General features: G+C 41.4%; 4 protein-coding genes across 6 annotated transcripts in view; 1 reads left to right on the top strand and 3 right to left on the bottom strand.

Moving 5' to 3' along the window:
- Positions 1-2,621: 2,621 nt before the first annotated feature.
- On the bottom strand, positions 2,622-4,726 carry LOC122529161 (zinc finger protein 761-like; the record flags this gene model as incomplete). Its single annotated transcript, XM_043654985.1, has 3 exons — positions 2,622-3,120; positions 3,501-3,761; positions 4,558-4,726. Coding segments are annotated over 3 exons (873 nt in total), but the record flags the coding sequence as incomplete, so codon positions are not given.
- Positions 4,727-5,980: 1,254 nt separating this feature from the next.
- On the bottom strand, positions 5,981-8,756 carry LOC122529154 (longitudinals lacking protein-like). 2 transcript variants are annotated; one of them, XM_043654977.1, is made up of 3 exons: positions 8,642-8,756; positions 7,750-8,156; positions 5,981-7,088 (listed from the first exon to the last, which is right to left on the bottom strand). In XM_043654977.1, the coding sequence occupies exons 2-3, from the start codon at positions 7,877-7,879 to the stop codon at positions 6,814-6,816; spliced, it is 405 nt and encodes a 134-aa protein (XP_043510912.1). In that variant the 5' UTR covers positions 7,880-8,156; positions 8,642-8,756; the 3' UTR covers positions 5,981-6,813. The 2 variants fall into 2 exon arrangements, with proteins under 2 accessions (XP_043510912.1, XP_043510911.1); XM_043654976.1 differs by lacking the exon at positions 8,642-8,756 and adding an exon at positions 8,460-8,566.
- A 507-nt stretch (positions 8,757-9,263) lies between these two features.
- Positions 9,264-10,816, bottom strand: LOC122529152 (zinc finger protein 282-like). 2 transcript variants are annotated; one of them, XM_043654973.1, is made up of 2 exons: positions 9,927-10,816; positions 9,264-9,859 (listed from the first exon to the last, which is right to left on the bottom strand). In XM_043654973.1, the coding sequence occupies exons 1-2, from the start codon at positions 9,949-9,951 to the stop codon at positions 9,435-9,437; spliced, it is 450 nt and encodes a 149-aa protein (XP_043510908.1). In that variant the 5' UTR covers positions 9,952-10,816; the 3' UTR covers positions 9,264-9,434. The 2 variants fall into 2 exon arrangements, with proteins under 2 accessions (XP_043510908.1, XP_043510909.1); XM_043654974.1 differs by having other exon boundaries at positions 10,373-10,816.
- Positions 10,318-16,625, top strand: part of LOC122529141 — an 86,510-nt gene continuing 80,202 nt past the window's right edge. The window contains exons 1-2 of the mRNA XM_043654955.1: positions 10,318-10,376; positions 13,126-13,198. Coding sequence (XP_043510890.1) covers positions 10,318-10,376; positions 13,126-13,198 — 132 coding nt within the window. The remainder of the gene's footprint in view (positions 10,377-13,125; positions 13,199-16,625) is intronic.

Below are 16,625 nucleotides of genomic sequence, written 5' to 3'. Positions count from 1 at the left end.
AAAAGGTACAGGCTTCTAACGGACAAAAACATGAAAAAATACGCGGGATTCAGCTGTACGCGGATCTCATCCACGTCTTTCGCGGCGGTACGAAGATATTGTGCGCGTTTAGCATGTGTTGCCTTAGCTTCCCGTTCTGCGTGTATCTCGCCGGGCATAGATTACACGCGAAATGCTTCTGGCCACCGCACTCGAATCGCAAGTGTTTCACCAGATTGTGCCTCATTTGATACGATCTGCCGCACTGGTGACAGGTGAACGATTCCACACTTCTGAAGCATCCGTTTCTGGACCCCCATGCGACAATTTGCGGTTCTGTAAAATAATGAAAACGATACATAAAGTAGACTCTACCAGTGAAGAATTGTCAACGTGAGGTGCTTTATAATAATGCTTGCCACCACTTTCCTCTGTCTCCATCGTCCCGTTCTCACTAGAAACAGCTCTCTCGCTCAACAATTAAAGAAAATCAGGTTGTCTCGTGCGCAATGTTTATTATTCATTTATATCGCTTATTATAAACAACGCTCTTACAGTGATCTATATCGTATTTACTTTTGGTTGTTCACCACGTCCTATCACTATATAATCTGACAAATATACCTTCTCGTTCTGGAGACGAAAGGTGAACGCTCGTCATGCAAAGGATCGGAATGCTAATTGGAAACTGTCGACCGGACGACAGCGATTCGACAACAGAACTTCAAACCAACTGAAATATTACAAAAAAAAAAAAATTACAACCGCGTTCGAAAAATGATTCAAATCGGCTCGATTTGACTCAACGTCTGCGTTTGGATACGTTTGTTTCGTTCTGTTGTTGCACTCTCATCGCTAAGCAAAGATTCGCTTAGGAATGGAGAACTTTGGTGGGAGATAAATGTTGTGCTTTTGCAACAGGTGACGACGCAGGCTAATGTTCTGCGTGTATTTCGCCGGACAAACGTGACACGTGAAGTTTCTTCGTCCGCCGCATTCGAATTTTATGTGAGTGGCTAAGCTTTTCTTCACTTTGTACGCTCTGCCGCATCGTGGACACTTAAATGGCATCTGTACCGCGCTCGTACATGCGATGACACTCTCAAATCCGATTGTCCTTTTGAATCCTAGAAATAAATGGGAGAAACCTATTAGAGGAGAGTAATCGATATTCAGCCGATTTAATACGACTCACACGGAATAGATCAAACGGGGAAACGATCTCACTTTCACATTTGGAAACGCTGGTCAAAAAATTGCTGTGTGTCGTATGGAGGAGTCGGTTAACACTTATAAAAAGGAAAAAAAAAATTTAAAAAAAGTTGTTTGAGCGGCAACAATGGTACGATAGTGACGTAATGAAAGAAATTGATTTTTAACGAATGTAGAAAATGCACTCGTTTATTCGATTCGTATAAATACTTATAAAAAAAAGCACGACAACAAAATTGATTCTCAAATCGTGCTCTAGTTCTATTATAGTTACCTGTCTATGTTATTATCCCCCTATTGCCGTTCCTACTATTAGAAGATGACTTTAGCTGATCGCAATTTCCACAACACCGTGAATTTGGAAATAACAAAACGAAATATTAAATAAGAGAATCTTGTAAACAGAAGTAAAATCGACGCTTCGTTCTAACGGTGTCGATCGAAGTTGAGCTTTCGGGGGAAAAAAAAACTTGCCAACAGGGCAAGTGAACTTGAACACGATTGAATTACACTCGTCGTTTCGATGCTACACTCCAAAATGACGTGCACAACTGATAGCTATACGATTCTTCTTTCTTCTGCTTTCTGTTCGATTGATCTTATCCGATCGATCGCTTGTACACTCGAAAATTCCGTGACGTTTCAACGAAAAATTACCGCCGCATTACGGAAGAAAGATTTGAAAGGAAGGAACGAAAGTTCGTAGGATATAAAACTTTGTAGAACGTGTCGACGCAGAGTGGCACTTTGCGAGAATCTTGCGAGAACAAATGTTTCACAGGTGAAATTTTTCTATCCGCCGCGCTCGAATTTCACTGGTTAGTGGTTAAACATCTTTTCATCTCAAACGATCGCCAGGCGTTTATTCGGATCTTATACGTGCGACATTACTCTCAAATGTTGAAATGTCTACTGCTGGTCATCCTAAAAATAAACGAGATGTCCCATTAGAGGCCGATCTCACTTTCGCATTTCAGGAATGCTTGTTGGGAGATTTCTACGTAAGAAATCGTAGCTCGATCCGCGGCGTTCGAAGAAAAGTCGTTTGTACAGCGATAGCAGTTCCACAATAACAAAGGAAAGCTGGTTTTTTGTTGAATATAGAGAGTGTACATGTTTATTCGATTCATACAATTACACTTTATCTTTGGAACTGGGTTTGCAGCACATCTTCTAACAAAAGTGCGACTAAATTAACAGGTCGGTGTTCTCGAATCATGCTCTATTCCTATTACGTTTACGAAGCGAATTACCTTGCAATTCGAATCAATTACTATCTTCCTATTACTATTCCTAGGTAGTAAAAGTTAACCGCGTTGCTACGACTAATATCACGAACCTGAAGATGACGAATCAAATAATAAATGTTAAACAAGGAAATTCCAAGAGTACCGAATACCCATAAAAATCACAATACTTTTTTTTTTTCGTTTTTACATTTTTCAAATCTTTACGTACGAGACGAAAGCAAAATCAACGACGACGTTCAATGTTTCGTTCTAACGTGTCGATTGAGGTTGGTCTTTTGAGAGAACTTGATCTTGCAAATGGGACAACTGAATTTGGGCTCGACGCCGCACTCGTAGTTCCGATGTCTCCAAAGTGACGTGCACAACTGGTAGCTACGACTGCAATTAGGGCAGGTATGCTTTTTCTTTCGTCTTCTTTCCTGCTCGGCCTTTCCCATAACGGTCGACAGCAAGTTACACTCGAAGCTTCTGTGGCGTTTCAACGAGGCCATTAAGGCAAAGCAACGATTACAATCGGTGCAGAGATACTTTCGTGGACCATATCTGCGCATCTTGTCTTGATCGCCCTTCAGCGTCATGGAACGGAGATGCCTAGTACAGGTGACTGGATTGCTCGGTATTGTCGACATCGTTGGCAATGTCAGCACTGTCCAATTAGACGAGCTGTAATTCTGTGTATCTGAAAACGAACAAACGAAATAAAAGACTTTTAGCATTTCTCTTCTATACGCGGGACTACGGTGAATAACGCGCGATCGTAGATCTGCATACGTTCTATCTGAGATCTGAAAATATATTTCGTATTTCGTGGCGCATGTGTTCGTCGTTCCGTTTCGAATGACAGAAAACGTAAAATACAGAGGATCTTTATTTACAAGATGTTCTGCAATGATGTGTCTACAATGATGATAAATAGACGATAAAAACACGGGAGGGGGACGCCGTGTTAAGATGCGGTGTTGGATGCGAGAAGCAAAACGTCGACGGCGGTACAAAGTTATAAATTTTGCGGGAAATCTTGGTAAGAAGCGAACGTGCTTCCCTGAATATTCACGGTACCCTCGACATCGGCAAGGGCGTTCACCTGTTGCAATCTGTAGCGTGGATTCTGATCGAGAAATAGCCGATGTCTCGCCAGTATGTGCTTAATCAGACTGTCCTTGTACCGAGTCCTGTGCGAACAAAAGGCGCATTTGAACTTTGGATCGATGCCGCACTCGAAATCGTGATGCCTCTTCAAATGATGCTTGTGTTTGTACGTTTTGCCGCAGGTGGTACAGGTATGCTTGAACACCGAAATCACAGGATACTGGCACTCCACTGAAACAAACGTAAAATTTCGTTGATTAGTGGAAATCGGATGTTCCGAAATGGTACAGTTCCCAAACTTAACTCGTCGGACGGTCACGAACCCACTTGCGTTCCTCGATCCGACAAATAAGAAACGAAGAAAGAAAAATAGGAGGTGACGGCACTCGGAAGGGAAGGTACGCACCAAACATCAGACAATCGTTTTGATACAGAACGTGTCAGGTTTTTTTATTTGATTCGTGCCACTTTTTTTTCGCTCGACGATCGACGAAAATCACACAAAACTGCTTCCAAACCAACCAAATGAATTTTGCAAAGTTCGACCTGATGCGAACAACGTAAATATTTCTATGCTTCTATCCTCGTTCTTGTCGTCGTCTGTTCATTTATCCATCTCGTTTCAGTTCACCCTTCAAACATCCAAATGCATATGAATCGAGAATACCGATTGTTTTCGAAAGTTATTATCGAATCTGTGTTTGTATCTGTGTGCGTGCATGGCTGCTTGTCTCATGTGTCTACGTGTATATGAGAGAGAAGACGAAGAGATCACGTTAAGATTGCTTTTACATCGGCTCTTTCGTTTCTAATAAACGCCAGTCTCGAGCGCGACTCGACTCGTACACGCTTGATATCGATCAAAAACGATATCGATTGCTAGTCGTTCAGGAATTTCTCTGTTGCCTGACACTCGCTGTTCGTGGCGTAAATCCAGATCTGGCGTGCTTCATCATGTGCACCTGAAGATACGACTTGTAGGTGGCTCGATACGGACAGAACGTGCATTGGTGCGTCGGTTGTTTACCGCATTCGTTTATCATGTGTCGCCGGAGATTCTTCATTTGATGGTAACGTCGATCGCAATTGTCACACGCGAATCGACCTTGTCCGCGCGACCTTCTTCGATCCTTGGGCATTCGACTCACGTAGAACCGCATTTTTGCGTAATCTGCAACCAGGAAGAAATCATTTGGTTAATATTCTAAGTTACAAATCGCGATCGTCGTTCCTTCGATCGTCGTTGACCGGATTATTTGCGACAATTAATGCCCTTTGATTTATCAACGTGAGTATATTATGTATATATATATATATACATAAAATACAGGGGTGTATATACGTACATATGTACCTCTAAGCGTACGGACAAGCCGTGCTTGCGAGAGAAATGAAAGCATAACAAAGAAAAGAAGTAATCTTCTAGTTTGTCCGAAATGTAAAACAAACGAGACACGTTTTTGTTACATGCAGATGATATTGTACACACGTACACGATTGGACGAGTCGACGTGGCTTTGGATTGAAGATATTTAATTTAAAAACAGAAAAAAAAGAAAAAGAAAAAAAAAAAAAAAAAAGAACAAAAGACGAGAAACCAGTATGTGTGCTCGATGTCAATTTACTCGAGTGTCAAACATCAAGCAACGTTGCGCAACAATGCGTCCCGGAATTGATAACAACGGTGTAATGGATAGCAACTGGCAAGTTGTGAATAGCCATCAGGTTGTATCAGACGAAGTATATTTTCGAAAATTTCAAATTACATTTCACCAACGATCGGTGAACGATACAACGATCGGTATTGTCGGAGCCGATATTTATACGGGTGAACTCGATACTTGTATGGGTTACATTTTTCTAGGTGCACGATCATCATCCAATCACAAGCAGAGGAGATTTGGATGAATACGCATAACGTGTACACTGTTCCTACACTTGCTAACGTTGCCACAGTACAAGCATTTGCATTTCTTCTGTCAGCTTTTTCAAAACTCCGTCGTGAGGTAATGTCTCGAAGATCTTTCAACCTACAGTTCCATAACGGATTCACCGTCGCTTTTCATTTCGTTCGTGTCTCTCCGCGACGTGAACTTTCTCTCACGCGATCGGAACTGCATCGTGAAATCGATCTTCAAATTAAACGACAGTCGTTCGTGCATCGTGTAACCGAAATACGGAGCAAATAGACAGAAAAGGAGAAGGAACGGAAAGAAAGAGAAGGAGGAGAAAACGGCACGAAAAGAACGAATCGAAGGATTTCCTAACTTTAATGTTAACTTTAATCGAAAGAATCGATCGGTGTATTACCCTCCACTCCGATTGGAGAAAATTTTGACATGGCAAAATGACAACAGTGGAAAAGGAAAACGTCACCTTGCCGAAGAACGGAACACCCCGTTGTGTGTGCAATGAACATCGATCTTGGTAAAAAATATAAAACTTCCAAGTTTGAAAATGTCTAGGTTTTATCTGCCGTTAACAGGCAATATTTACAAAGTATGCGTAAGTATTGCAAGCACGATAATTAATATTTCATGTCTAATTAGATCGAACTTTTGAACAACGTGCAATGTAACTGTCACAACGACCGGATATTTCCACGCATTTGCACAATACGGTTTATAGGTTTATTTATTTATTGTCGATCGCGTTTGCGTATGTATAGTAAGCGTGAGTGAATTGTTCGTATGCTCGACGTATACACTTCTGCACATCTGTTGTAATCTACTTGGATTTTTCCTAATTTCGTCTACAAACCGACACAGGGTATGTAGATTTAGGTCATGCATGGCGATTAATGACTCAGGTATCAACTCTTTCAACTTTTTCAACTCTTTTGCGCATAAATCGATGTTGGACACGAAGCATCCGCTTTACGCGCATACACAAATTTATTTAAAAATGGGCACTCGAAAAGCGCATAAGCGTGGTGGATATATTACTTCTTTCTTTCTCGCAATCGCTTGGAGAACTTCTTCTATTCTTACGAGAAATGACACAACGTTTTGTAGAAATAACACAGCGTTATTAAATTTCACGAAAGTAAAATTAATATTAAAAATTTTCTAGCGTTTCTCTTTTCGTTCGATAATTAACAGAAAGACTTTCTTTCTGTTTCATTGCCGAAAGAAATTGGAGAAAGATGAATTGAAAATCAGGGACAGAGGAGCGTATATCACGTAGACCGAAAAGGGGGAATTTTCATGGTGATTGGCGCACATTCTTCAACAAATGTCGATGCGTTTCAAGTAGAAAGTAAAGTGATCGTTGACGAAGTAGATTAATTGCCAGCGTTCATAGAGGACGACAACTTATTCCCGTTTGGCATCGTGTAGAATTCGCTCAATAGTTTCATATGTCTGCCATTCAAGTGGGTGTTCAAGCTGGATTTGTGCTTCGTTCTGTAAGGGCAGAGGGGACAGTGGAATTTTGGTTCCACGCCACATTCGTGCTTCAAATGTCTTGCCAGGCTGGAGTAGTAATTGTATACCTTGCCACAGTTCTTGCACGGATAGGTGACTTTCTGGCAGTTAATGTAGCCCAGCGTACGCGACTCTGAAAAATTCGAAAGACAGAAGAGATCAATATTAGAAACGGTTGGCAAAAAAGACCGAAAGTGTTCGCTTTCGCGTCAGCCGTATTCATTTTCATTCAAGCTTCGTAGCAATTGCCGAATTGCTAAGCATCCGTACATTTTCGTTTGGATCGTTCTTCGAGAATTTATTTATCTGAGAAAACGTGAACGCAACGCAAAATCATTTGCAAGTATTTTTCGGATCGCGTGTCTGTTTCGGCAGTTTCGCTCGAAAGCTATTATACTGAGCTTTCGTTTAGAGAATTCGTTTGGAGAGGAACGACAGGTTATATAGCATCAGTTGAATCCACGGAGAAACAGAAAGAGTACCGCAGGAAACTATCGCAGGGACTCATGCAGTCTTTGTCAAGTGATTCCCTAAAAAGAAATAGATGATATGTAGAATCACGTTAGTTCGTATCGTCAAGCGACCCAATTCTTTTTCTCGGTACAATTTTCCTTCCGTCTTCTAGCATTTGACAACTCGATTATTCATGAAAAAGAAACCGATCGGATTTTACGAACGAGAACGAATAACAATGTTCGATAAAACATAGGTCAATTACAAGTACATTGTCCATACTTAATAAACTAATTGTGCTTTATTACGTTATTAATTATTCGACATACTTTTCATCATACCTATTATGGTATTGTTGTCATCGTTGTTGCTGCTGCTGTAACTTGTTGTTATTAATTTTACTCTTATTTTTATTTTTATTGTTGTTGTTGTTGTTGTTGTTGTTATTACTATTATCATTATCGTGGTCATTACCAAAATCACATACACTTAACGAACGTCTAATCAAACAATTGTCGTCAATTTCACAATTTCGGACCATTTCGCATATATTTCTCCATTACACCGAGAATCCCCAGTTTACTGTAACGATGAAGAACAGACTTGGATATAGAGAATTTTTCAGCCGCTTTCCTCAAGGACAACCCACTGGCCACCGCTTCAACAGCTAACTTGATACGTTCAACATCAATTTCAGATCTCACGAACTTTCCGGAGAAACTTGATCTTCTGGTGTAACACCTTCGCCCTGTAACACGAATTAATCGCAATTGTAAAAGAAACGTGAAAATCGCTTTCCACCCAGTAAATAGAGAGAATTATTTTTGACGAAGGGTCGATTCCGGTTGGAGTCGTTATCCTCATGCCGTTCGATTCTCGATTTAAACGAAATGCGTGTGTATCTGTCGGATAGGATCGAGAAAAGGAGAAACATAGTGAAAGAAAGAACGCTGGTCGAATCAAAACGGTAGAATGGACGTGCTACTGGTGGCAAGGATCGAAATAAATAAGTGAACAAAGTTAGTGAAAATATAAATATATACACACTAACCTTGTCGAAAATTCGAGTGCGACGAAGGTGGTTGTTTGTTACAAATAACAAATAACGTTGGAAATAAAAAAATTTTAAGATGGTCCGGTACAAATAAAACATCCACAGGGTTAGTTTTATTGTAAATTCGATGAACGAGGAAAAGATCGTGAAACAGGCCACGAACGACACGAGTCAGTAACCTGAATGTTCGCGTGAATCCTCTTTATGTGAGACTTGAGGTTCCACTTTCGGTTGCTTCTGTAACTACAGTAAGGGCAACACTCGGCCTTCTTCTGGCCGCAAGACGCTTTCACGTGTTCCGCCAAATGATGCTTCCAACGATACGATTTCAAACATTTCGAGCACTTGTATCTGCCTCCGAGGGGATCCGTGCTTTTGTTTCGGGTTGATTTACGGTCAGACTCGGAATAATTCGCTTCGTACGAGCAACTTTCCGATCGAAACTCGCTCCCTTCGGTTACCGTCGTAGGCTCGAATACCTGATAGTCCTCCCAAAGGATCAGTTCACCTGAAACACAATATCCAATTCGTCATTGGCAGCGTTCAACACCGAGAAGATTCGTTTGCCTTTGCGCCGTCGAGGATCGTCTAACGAAAATCTAAAAATGTCGAAACAATCAAAAAAACAAAAAACGGGTAAACGGCCAATGGACAAGGAACCAAGCGAATGAATATCGAAAAACAGGGCAGGATTGTGATTACAATTACTCTGAGAATATTGGATAAATACATCAAACGATACCAACTTTATTTTCTCTCTCTCTCTCTCTCTCTCTCTCTCTCTCTCTCTCTCTCTCTCTCTCTCTCTCTCTTATTTCCTTCTTCTTCCCTCTAAACGTTCAAATCTGTAACATTTACAACATTTCGCGACATGGCAAACATCTCGTTCTTTCTCGATTCTCTTATTATACCGTCTATGTAACACATTACAAAATCGAAAATAATTATAACCGTCGTGCAAGCTTTCATTATTCAAACAACCGTATCAACGTCGTTGCAATGCATACGATTAACGTGCTTCTTCAAATTTGATTTCTTGTACGTGCGAAAGACGCAGTACGGGCAACACTGCTGCTTGTCCTTGCCGCAAAATATTTTTTGATGCTCCACCAGATGACCTTTCCTTTTGTAACTTTTCAAGCACCTCGTGCAAGAATACTTGTACTGTTGCCTATCTTCATTGAAGCCGCCTGCCTGACACTCGATGCTCTCAGTCTCGTCGTCGTCTTCGTCCTCATTCTCGCAGGTACCTTTGATCACGACACAGTTGTCCGTACACGTTTTGGTACTTTCGTTTTCAAAATTAATCCGCGTGCTTATAAAGTAAGCGTCGGCCGCATCGAGTAACTCCATGCGTTCGCCGATTCCTTCCCTGATTTTGCTTGCGCTCGTGGAATCTGAAACAAAATATCACGCGTCTTTACATGCGACTGCTGCTTCGTACGCGAAACCGTAACAACGTACAAAGGCATATGAAAAAAGAACACATGTCGTATTTCACAGATTTCCGTTTCTGTTTCCATTTTCGTTAGCGCGACGTCTACTTCGACGATCGGTCGCACGTTCTCCCCTGCTAAAGCAAACTTCCTTTAGAGACTCCTCGCGTCCGGTGAAAAGAGTCGTCGAATTTTACAATTTGTCTAGCGATGATCAACTGCAAGCAATATCGATATCGATTAATTTCGTTGTTAGATTTCGTCGGCGTCTTTCAACAACGATCGTTAAAGTTGTTGATGAAATGGTAAAAAGTTAAAGTCGTTGATGAAATGGTAAAAAGAAAAAGAAAAAAAGGAACAAAAAGAAAAGAAAGAAGAAGAAGAAAGGAAAAAAAGAAGAAGAAAAGTAGAAAAAGATAATGATGAAAACGGGACGAATCGTCGAAGAATCTGTTCAGATGATTGGATCTGTACACAGGTATTTATTTAAAAAGCAATCGACTGCCGGACATCGTTACACAGGAACACTTAACCATCACTGCGCAGCATTCTTGCTCGATCTAATAGATTTACGGATCGATATCGAATCGAATGGATAAGATAGGCGAGATGTTCATGCATCGTAGACAAATGACTCGCGTACATTGTTCCTTCTAATCTATCGATAACAAATACGATTCGTCTTCCGCGTTCGTACGATTACATAAAGAATGAGATGAAAGGTGACTGACTGGTTCTCACTACTTGATTAGCGTGAATACTTATATGAAATTGAATCCGTTACGTCGATACAATTTTAATACGACTTTAATGAAACATTTGGCTTCTCACACGAGAGCGGACGAACGGTTTCCTTCTAGTTTCCCTTCTTCTTCTCATTCTCCACCATACTCCCTCTCTTCTCTCTCTCTCTCTCTCTCTCTCTCTCTCTCTCTCTCTCTCTCTCTCTCTCTCNCCTCTCTCCTCTCTCTCTCTCTCTCTCTCTCTCTCTCTCTCTCTCTCTCTCTCTCTCTCTCTCTCTCTCTCTCTCTCTCTCTCATGTAACCTCGGATTTGCGTGAAAACAGGTTAAGAAAAAAAAAAGGAAATCTGAATACGGTCTTTCGTCTTTCATCCCGCTTCTAGAGTAAATATCACGTAGACGTAAACGATGAATTTCGTGTATGGGCTTCTCGCATTTGACGTATGTATGTACGTTGCGCGTCAATGTTAATTTTATCGAGATGTCGAAGCGTGTCCGTTCGAACAAGGAAACGCGGCGTCGAAGCACTCGAATTCATTCGGCCGTGAATTCTTTGTCCGAGACACGCCAGAGAGAGGGAATTGAGCATACAACGTCGTAATTACAATTCTACCGCAATTGCTCGCAAAATCTCAAACGGTTCTTTTTATAGGGAGGAGGGGGTGGAAAAAAAAAAAAAGAAAACTGGCTGCGAATGCATGCTTGTCCTCACTACGATCGCTTCAATATCAAACAGGTAGGAAATCGGTTGCTAAAATTTATTGCGCTATCATTATTTTATCGTTATCGATATGGTAAAAATCGTGACAATAAGTACGAAAAATTGTAGATTGCACTCGACGAAAGCGAATAAAGTGATGCTATCCGACGTATAGTATCTACAGGTATCGCTAGACTGTAACGATGAAGGTAAAGAAAAAAAAAAAAAAGAAAGAAGAAGAAGAAGAAGAAGAAGAAACGAAAGAGTCGAGACAAAGGAGAAAGAGAAAGAAATAAAAAAACAGCCTGTGGACTAGATTTGATTTACCAGAGATCGGTAACAATTACTTTGCGAGTCGCGAAATCGCATCGATACACGAGAATCCTTTTGCGCAAATCGGCATGCGACACTAACTTTTCGAGACTAACGATTACAAATATTTTTGTTCGTCGACGACAATAACATTTTGGAGATGTTGCAGCTTCGCATAAAACTCGATCGATCCACAACACACGTACGTGATGCAACGAATTTTGTCAAATTGAAAGAAAGAAATTGTCCTTCCGAGTTGTTCGAAACGTCCAAAATATCAAGGGTTTAACTAATACACGCGTGGCGACGGAGTTACAAACACCAATCAAAACGTGCGAGAGAAACATCCGTCCTAAACAGCATTGTTCTCTGCGTGAAAAACAAGTTCCACCGCGAAATCCAAAAATTTTTGCACGAGTGCATATGTCGCTGAACGAAAGGGTCGTAGACGATAGATAACGTTCAGCGAATCAGCTGTCTACTTGATGTTGTGCACTGAGAGCAAGTGCTTGAGAAACGAGGCCTCGATCCTCGATCTGTAAGGGCAATACTGGCAGGAGAAGTGAGTCTCAAACGTAACCATTCCGCAGCCCATCTTCAGATGTTTCCGTAGATTCGACGCCCAGGAATACATTTGCCCGCAACGTGGACAAACGTGTAGTCGCGGCCTCACGATCGGGAATAAGGGTGCATCTGGAAAGAAATCTCGGTTATTAAAGAACGAAACGGCGTGAACGGCGTGAGACGCGATGCGATACGATACGATGCGATGCGATGCGTCGTGGCGTAAATCGGAAAGGGAGTTGGGCGAGGGCTGGTTTTCAGACGGGAAGAGAGAAAAGATTAGGAATCGCAGTGGCTAGCTTCTAGACATCGAAGCGCATGCCTTGCCAGGTTATTAGAACACAACGGAATACGACGACAGAGTCCCGTCTAGCCGCCTATAATTATACGCGCGATAATTGCAGCACTCTTCGAGCAAAAATCAGCGAAGCTATTCGACGAATATATCTAGCTTCGAAACGAATAGTCGCTTCGAGATTTCCTCGAAAAGCGTATCTTTCTCGTATCTTTCGAGCAGCTTAAGAAAAAAAAGAAAAAAAGAACGACGATGCCAACAAACCTGTACTCGTGCACGCACATATACTTACGTTTCGTTTTCGTTCCCCGAATGTTTTTTTTTTTTTTTTTTTTTTTTTTTTCGCCCGTTTCGAAAGACGTTCTTTCAGCTATCAATCGACTCGGTCTAAAAATGACAAATCTCTCGAAAACGATCGAGAATGTTTTTTGCGTCAAGGGTTAGGTTGTCGTAATGGGTAAAAATACACTTTATTTTCGGACAGTAGAACTTCGGCTTGTGTTTCCAATGTTTACAAGATAAATGCCTCCTCAAATTCCCCTTATATCTCGACTTGTAATCGCAGAAGGTGCAGCAGAAATTTGGTGGTTTCTCGCAACCCATTCTTCGATGAAGTTTCAAACTGGAAGGCCAGAAGAACAGCCGACCGCATTTCTCGCACGCAAGTATACCTGAAACAAAAGTCTTAGTCAGAGTATTGCAAAGGTGAGCCGCGCTTTTCACAACACGTTCGAAAACGAACTTTCGCCTCGTTCTCGTTCTTCCTTGACTTTTTAACGCACAAAATCCACACTGCGTGTCAAGTGCACGACAAGACACAGACTCGAGAAGACACAGTAGGATTGACGAGAATACACCAGCTGAAGCCAACAGCGAGCTTTCCAGTAAACGTGAAACGAACCCGAGGTTTATCCATTTACCAACAATTTATTGATCATACAACAGATTATTGAATCGGGTGAATCCTTCGCGAATAAATATCACAATTGATCGACGAACGAGTCGTTGACTCTAATCGTGCAACAAGATGCAACTAACGGTGTTAGCGAGACAACGACGACACGTACGCACGAAACACGGTCGTGCTTTATCCAAAGTGAATTCGAAGAATGTGCTTTTGCAAGCTGCTTTTGTATTTCGTTCTGTGCGGACAGTACGGGCAATATTCTTTCGGGTCTTTGCCGCACTCGATTCTCAAGTGATTCTTCATGTTTCTCAACCAACGATAACCTTTGTTGCACTTCGGGCATCTGAAGCAACCTGGCTTTTTGTCCAAACAGCTGCTCGATTTCCGCGGTACCTTGAAGTTTGGACTATTCGAGGATAGCAACAGCTTGTGCTGGCCAACGGTTCTGCTTTGATAACGGTATCCGGCCCAAGACAGCTCTGTAAAAAGAAGGAACGTACTTTATTATTACAGAGAACTTTGGTTGGAGTGCGCATTTTCATGCGGCAAACGATTCAGGCATTGTTTCGCGAGAGATACGCGAAACATTCGAGCACGAATTGGGGAGGAGCGTAATAAATTGAATAAACGGTCGCGACGTAGTCTTTTTTTCTTTTTTTTTTTTTTTTTTTTTTTTTTTTTTTTTTTTTTTTTTTTTTGTTTTTTTTTCTTTCTTTTTTGGAACAGAACGTGTTCAAGTACTTTAAAAATGTCATTTTTTATTTTTCGTCATATTCGCTTGGCACATGGCTTTATACAATATCACGACATTTACAGGCGTACAGTATGATCGTACGATGGTAAACTCATTTTCACTTGATAGCAATTGGATAATTCTAGTTGCAAATAGAGATGTCTCGCTAATTGATCGCTAGTCTATCGCGTTACAAGATTCGACTCTACAGGAGGATAGAGTTTCTAATCTATCGTAGTTCTTTATCTACGTTAACGGTGTTAAACAAAATGGTAACATTCGAGAGAGAGAGAGAGAGAGAGTAAAAAAGATTTTGCGCGAGCAGAGCGCATGATGAAAAGAGGATAGATGAAAGTAAAAAAAGAAGAAAGTAAGAAAAAAAGAGAGAGAAAGAAAGAGACAGAGAAAGAAAGAGAGAGAAAAAATTGCCTCCTAAGCCTCCTAGATGCTACTCGAAAACACGTTCTTGCCAGGATGATTGGTTCGAATGTGTTGATAAAGATTGCCGCGTTGTTTGGTTCTGTGGGCGCAATAGGGGCATTTGAACTGCGGTTCCTTGCCACACTCGTGCCTGGTATGCCTGACCAGTGTGGCGCGATGCTGGTACCCTTTCCCGCATGTCTCACACCGATATGGGAACTCGACTCGCTTCGCCATCCAAAGAGTCGCCAGGTCCTTGATCAGAGGCATCATCGGGTAGTTGCAATTCCTTTGAAAGTTCTTCGGCATAGTCATACACGGGATCGGTATGTCTGCAAGTCACAGGAAGAACAAAACGAGGGTCGTTAGTTGGCGAGAATAAACGGGCGTCTCTTCGAATTGGGATATGCTTTTGTCAGACAAGAAATCCAACTACGATCGAGAATATTTCGTTTAATTGCGTTTCAATACGGCACACAGTTTTTTTTTTTTTCAATCGACATCAAAACTACATCGAGTCAACGATTTTTAGGATTTCAACGTTGATTTTTCATTGGTTAATTAGATTTACGTTTTGGTTAACTAAAGAAGAAACGGGCCTTTATCGATATACAAAGACAAAGTACGAAAATATTGCCGTGAATTTTTTTGGAGAGAGGGTGGCTATTCAATGTCCATCTGTGTTGTACATTTCAAGCACCGCAAAGCATAAGTTCGGGTGACGGCGTTCGATGTGCCGGTGGATCTGGTCGACAGTGTTCCCAACGGTATCGCAATAAGGGCACATCTTCTTCGACTTGAATCCGCACACGCGTATCATATGCGTGCGAAGATCGCTCAAACGATGAAACTTTAAGGAACACTTTGGACAGAAATTCGAGCCCCGGAACGATGACGAATGATCGTTTACGCTCGAGCAGCGATTTCCTGCCGGTCCGTGGATCCTTCCGCGTTGACACGTCACGTCCATCCCAATGTTAAACAACGCGCTTCGACACGAACCTGAAATCGAACGTGTGCCAATTAGAAATTTCCTTTCGTTTCTTTTTTCACCTTTTTTTTCTTGTATCAGTCGATTGTCTCGTTAACGACCTATCGCCGGTCGTCCAACGAGCATCATCTTACTATCGAGGCGATCAAGAGAAAATCAAATTATCGCTATCGTACGAAATAACTTCAAAGATTTTACTTTGCAATTTATTGTTTCTAATACTCTTCCTCGATTCGGCGCATTGATGGTACAATAAAGTCGCGACAATCGAGGATGAACAGAAACGAAGAAAGGGGCAATGCAGAACACATTTTCGTAAAAGCGATCGACGACGATTGGGAGACACCTTTCTTGCCGTTGTCACACATACTTTCATCTTCCGTTTCTCTTACTTTCCAAAAAACGCATGCTAAATTCTAAACACATTCGCTACATACCGGCCGGCTGTTACACACGTGCCTCTTCGACGAGCACGATCTTGCTACAATTTGCACACAGTGCAAACTTTTGCGTTACGCGTCCGCCAAATATCGTGGCCAAATATTATACAAATGCTCTCGCGCGCAAGATCCGAGCTGATTTCATTTCATTCATCACCGATTAAAAGACAGATAAAATTCGTGACGGAGGAGGAACAGGAATCGACGATCGTTTATTCATCGTTTTCGTTTGTTATCGTCGTTTATACTTCGCGGAACAATACGCATAATCGTCGACGCACGAACACGAAAGTTGCGAAAGGAGGAACTTGTAGTCAGAACTTGATTGGCAAATGATCGGAGTGAAATTCAATCACAACCGATCTTAACCGTTTGCGGACGGGACTGCATGATGCGCGAGCACACCGTCTGGACGGTAGTGTTTAAGCGGAAGAATGACGTACAGTGACTGTTATTAATATTCGGCCGACATCGTGCTATACAAAAATATTGTTGTGGATTTCGATTGTTTATATAAAAGTAAATTTGAATTAACTTTTTATATAATATAACAGAACGTTCATTCATAGTTTGGAGTAGCATGAATTTTATTTATTTATTGCACATACTTTTCTGAATATCAAA

The sequence above is a fragment of the Frieseomelitta varia genome, unplaced genomic scaffold (genome assembly GCF_011392965.1).
Source record: "Frieseomelitta varia isolate USP_RPSP 00005682 unplaced genomic scaffold, Fvar_1.2 scaffold_279, whole genome shotgun sequence".
Lineage (NCBI taxonomy): Eukaryota > Metazoa > Arthropoda > Insecta > Hymenoptera > Apidae > Frieseomelitta > Frieseomelitta varia.
This window is presented reverse-complemented; position numbering and strand designations above follow the sequence as displayed.

Excerpts from the sequence above, each read along its gene's own strand:
- LOC122529154 (XM_043654977.1), bottom strand. The coding sequence starts at position 7,879 with ATGACCACGATAATGATAATAGTAATAACAACAACAACAACAACAACA. Across the intron at positions 7,089-7,749 it reads TGACAACAATACCATAATAG|AGTCGCGTACGCTGGGCTAC; the intron begins GTATGATGAAAA and ends CGAATTTTTCAG.
- LOC122529152 (XM_043654973.1), bottom strand. The coding sequence starts at position 9,951 with ATGTGTTCTTTTTTCATATGCCTTT. Across the intron at positions 9,860-9,926 it reads TTCTTTTTTCATATGCCTTT|ATTCCACGAGCGCAAGCAAA; the intron begins GTACGTTGTTAC and ends ATTTTGTTTCAG.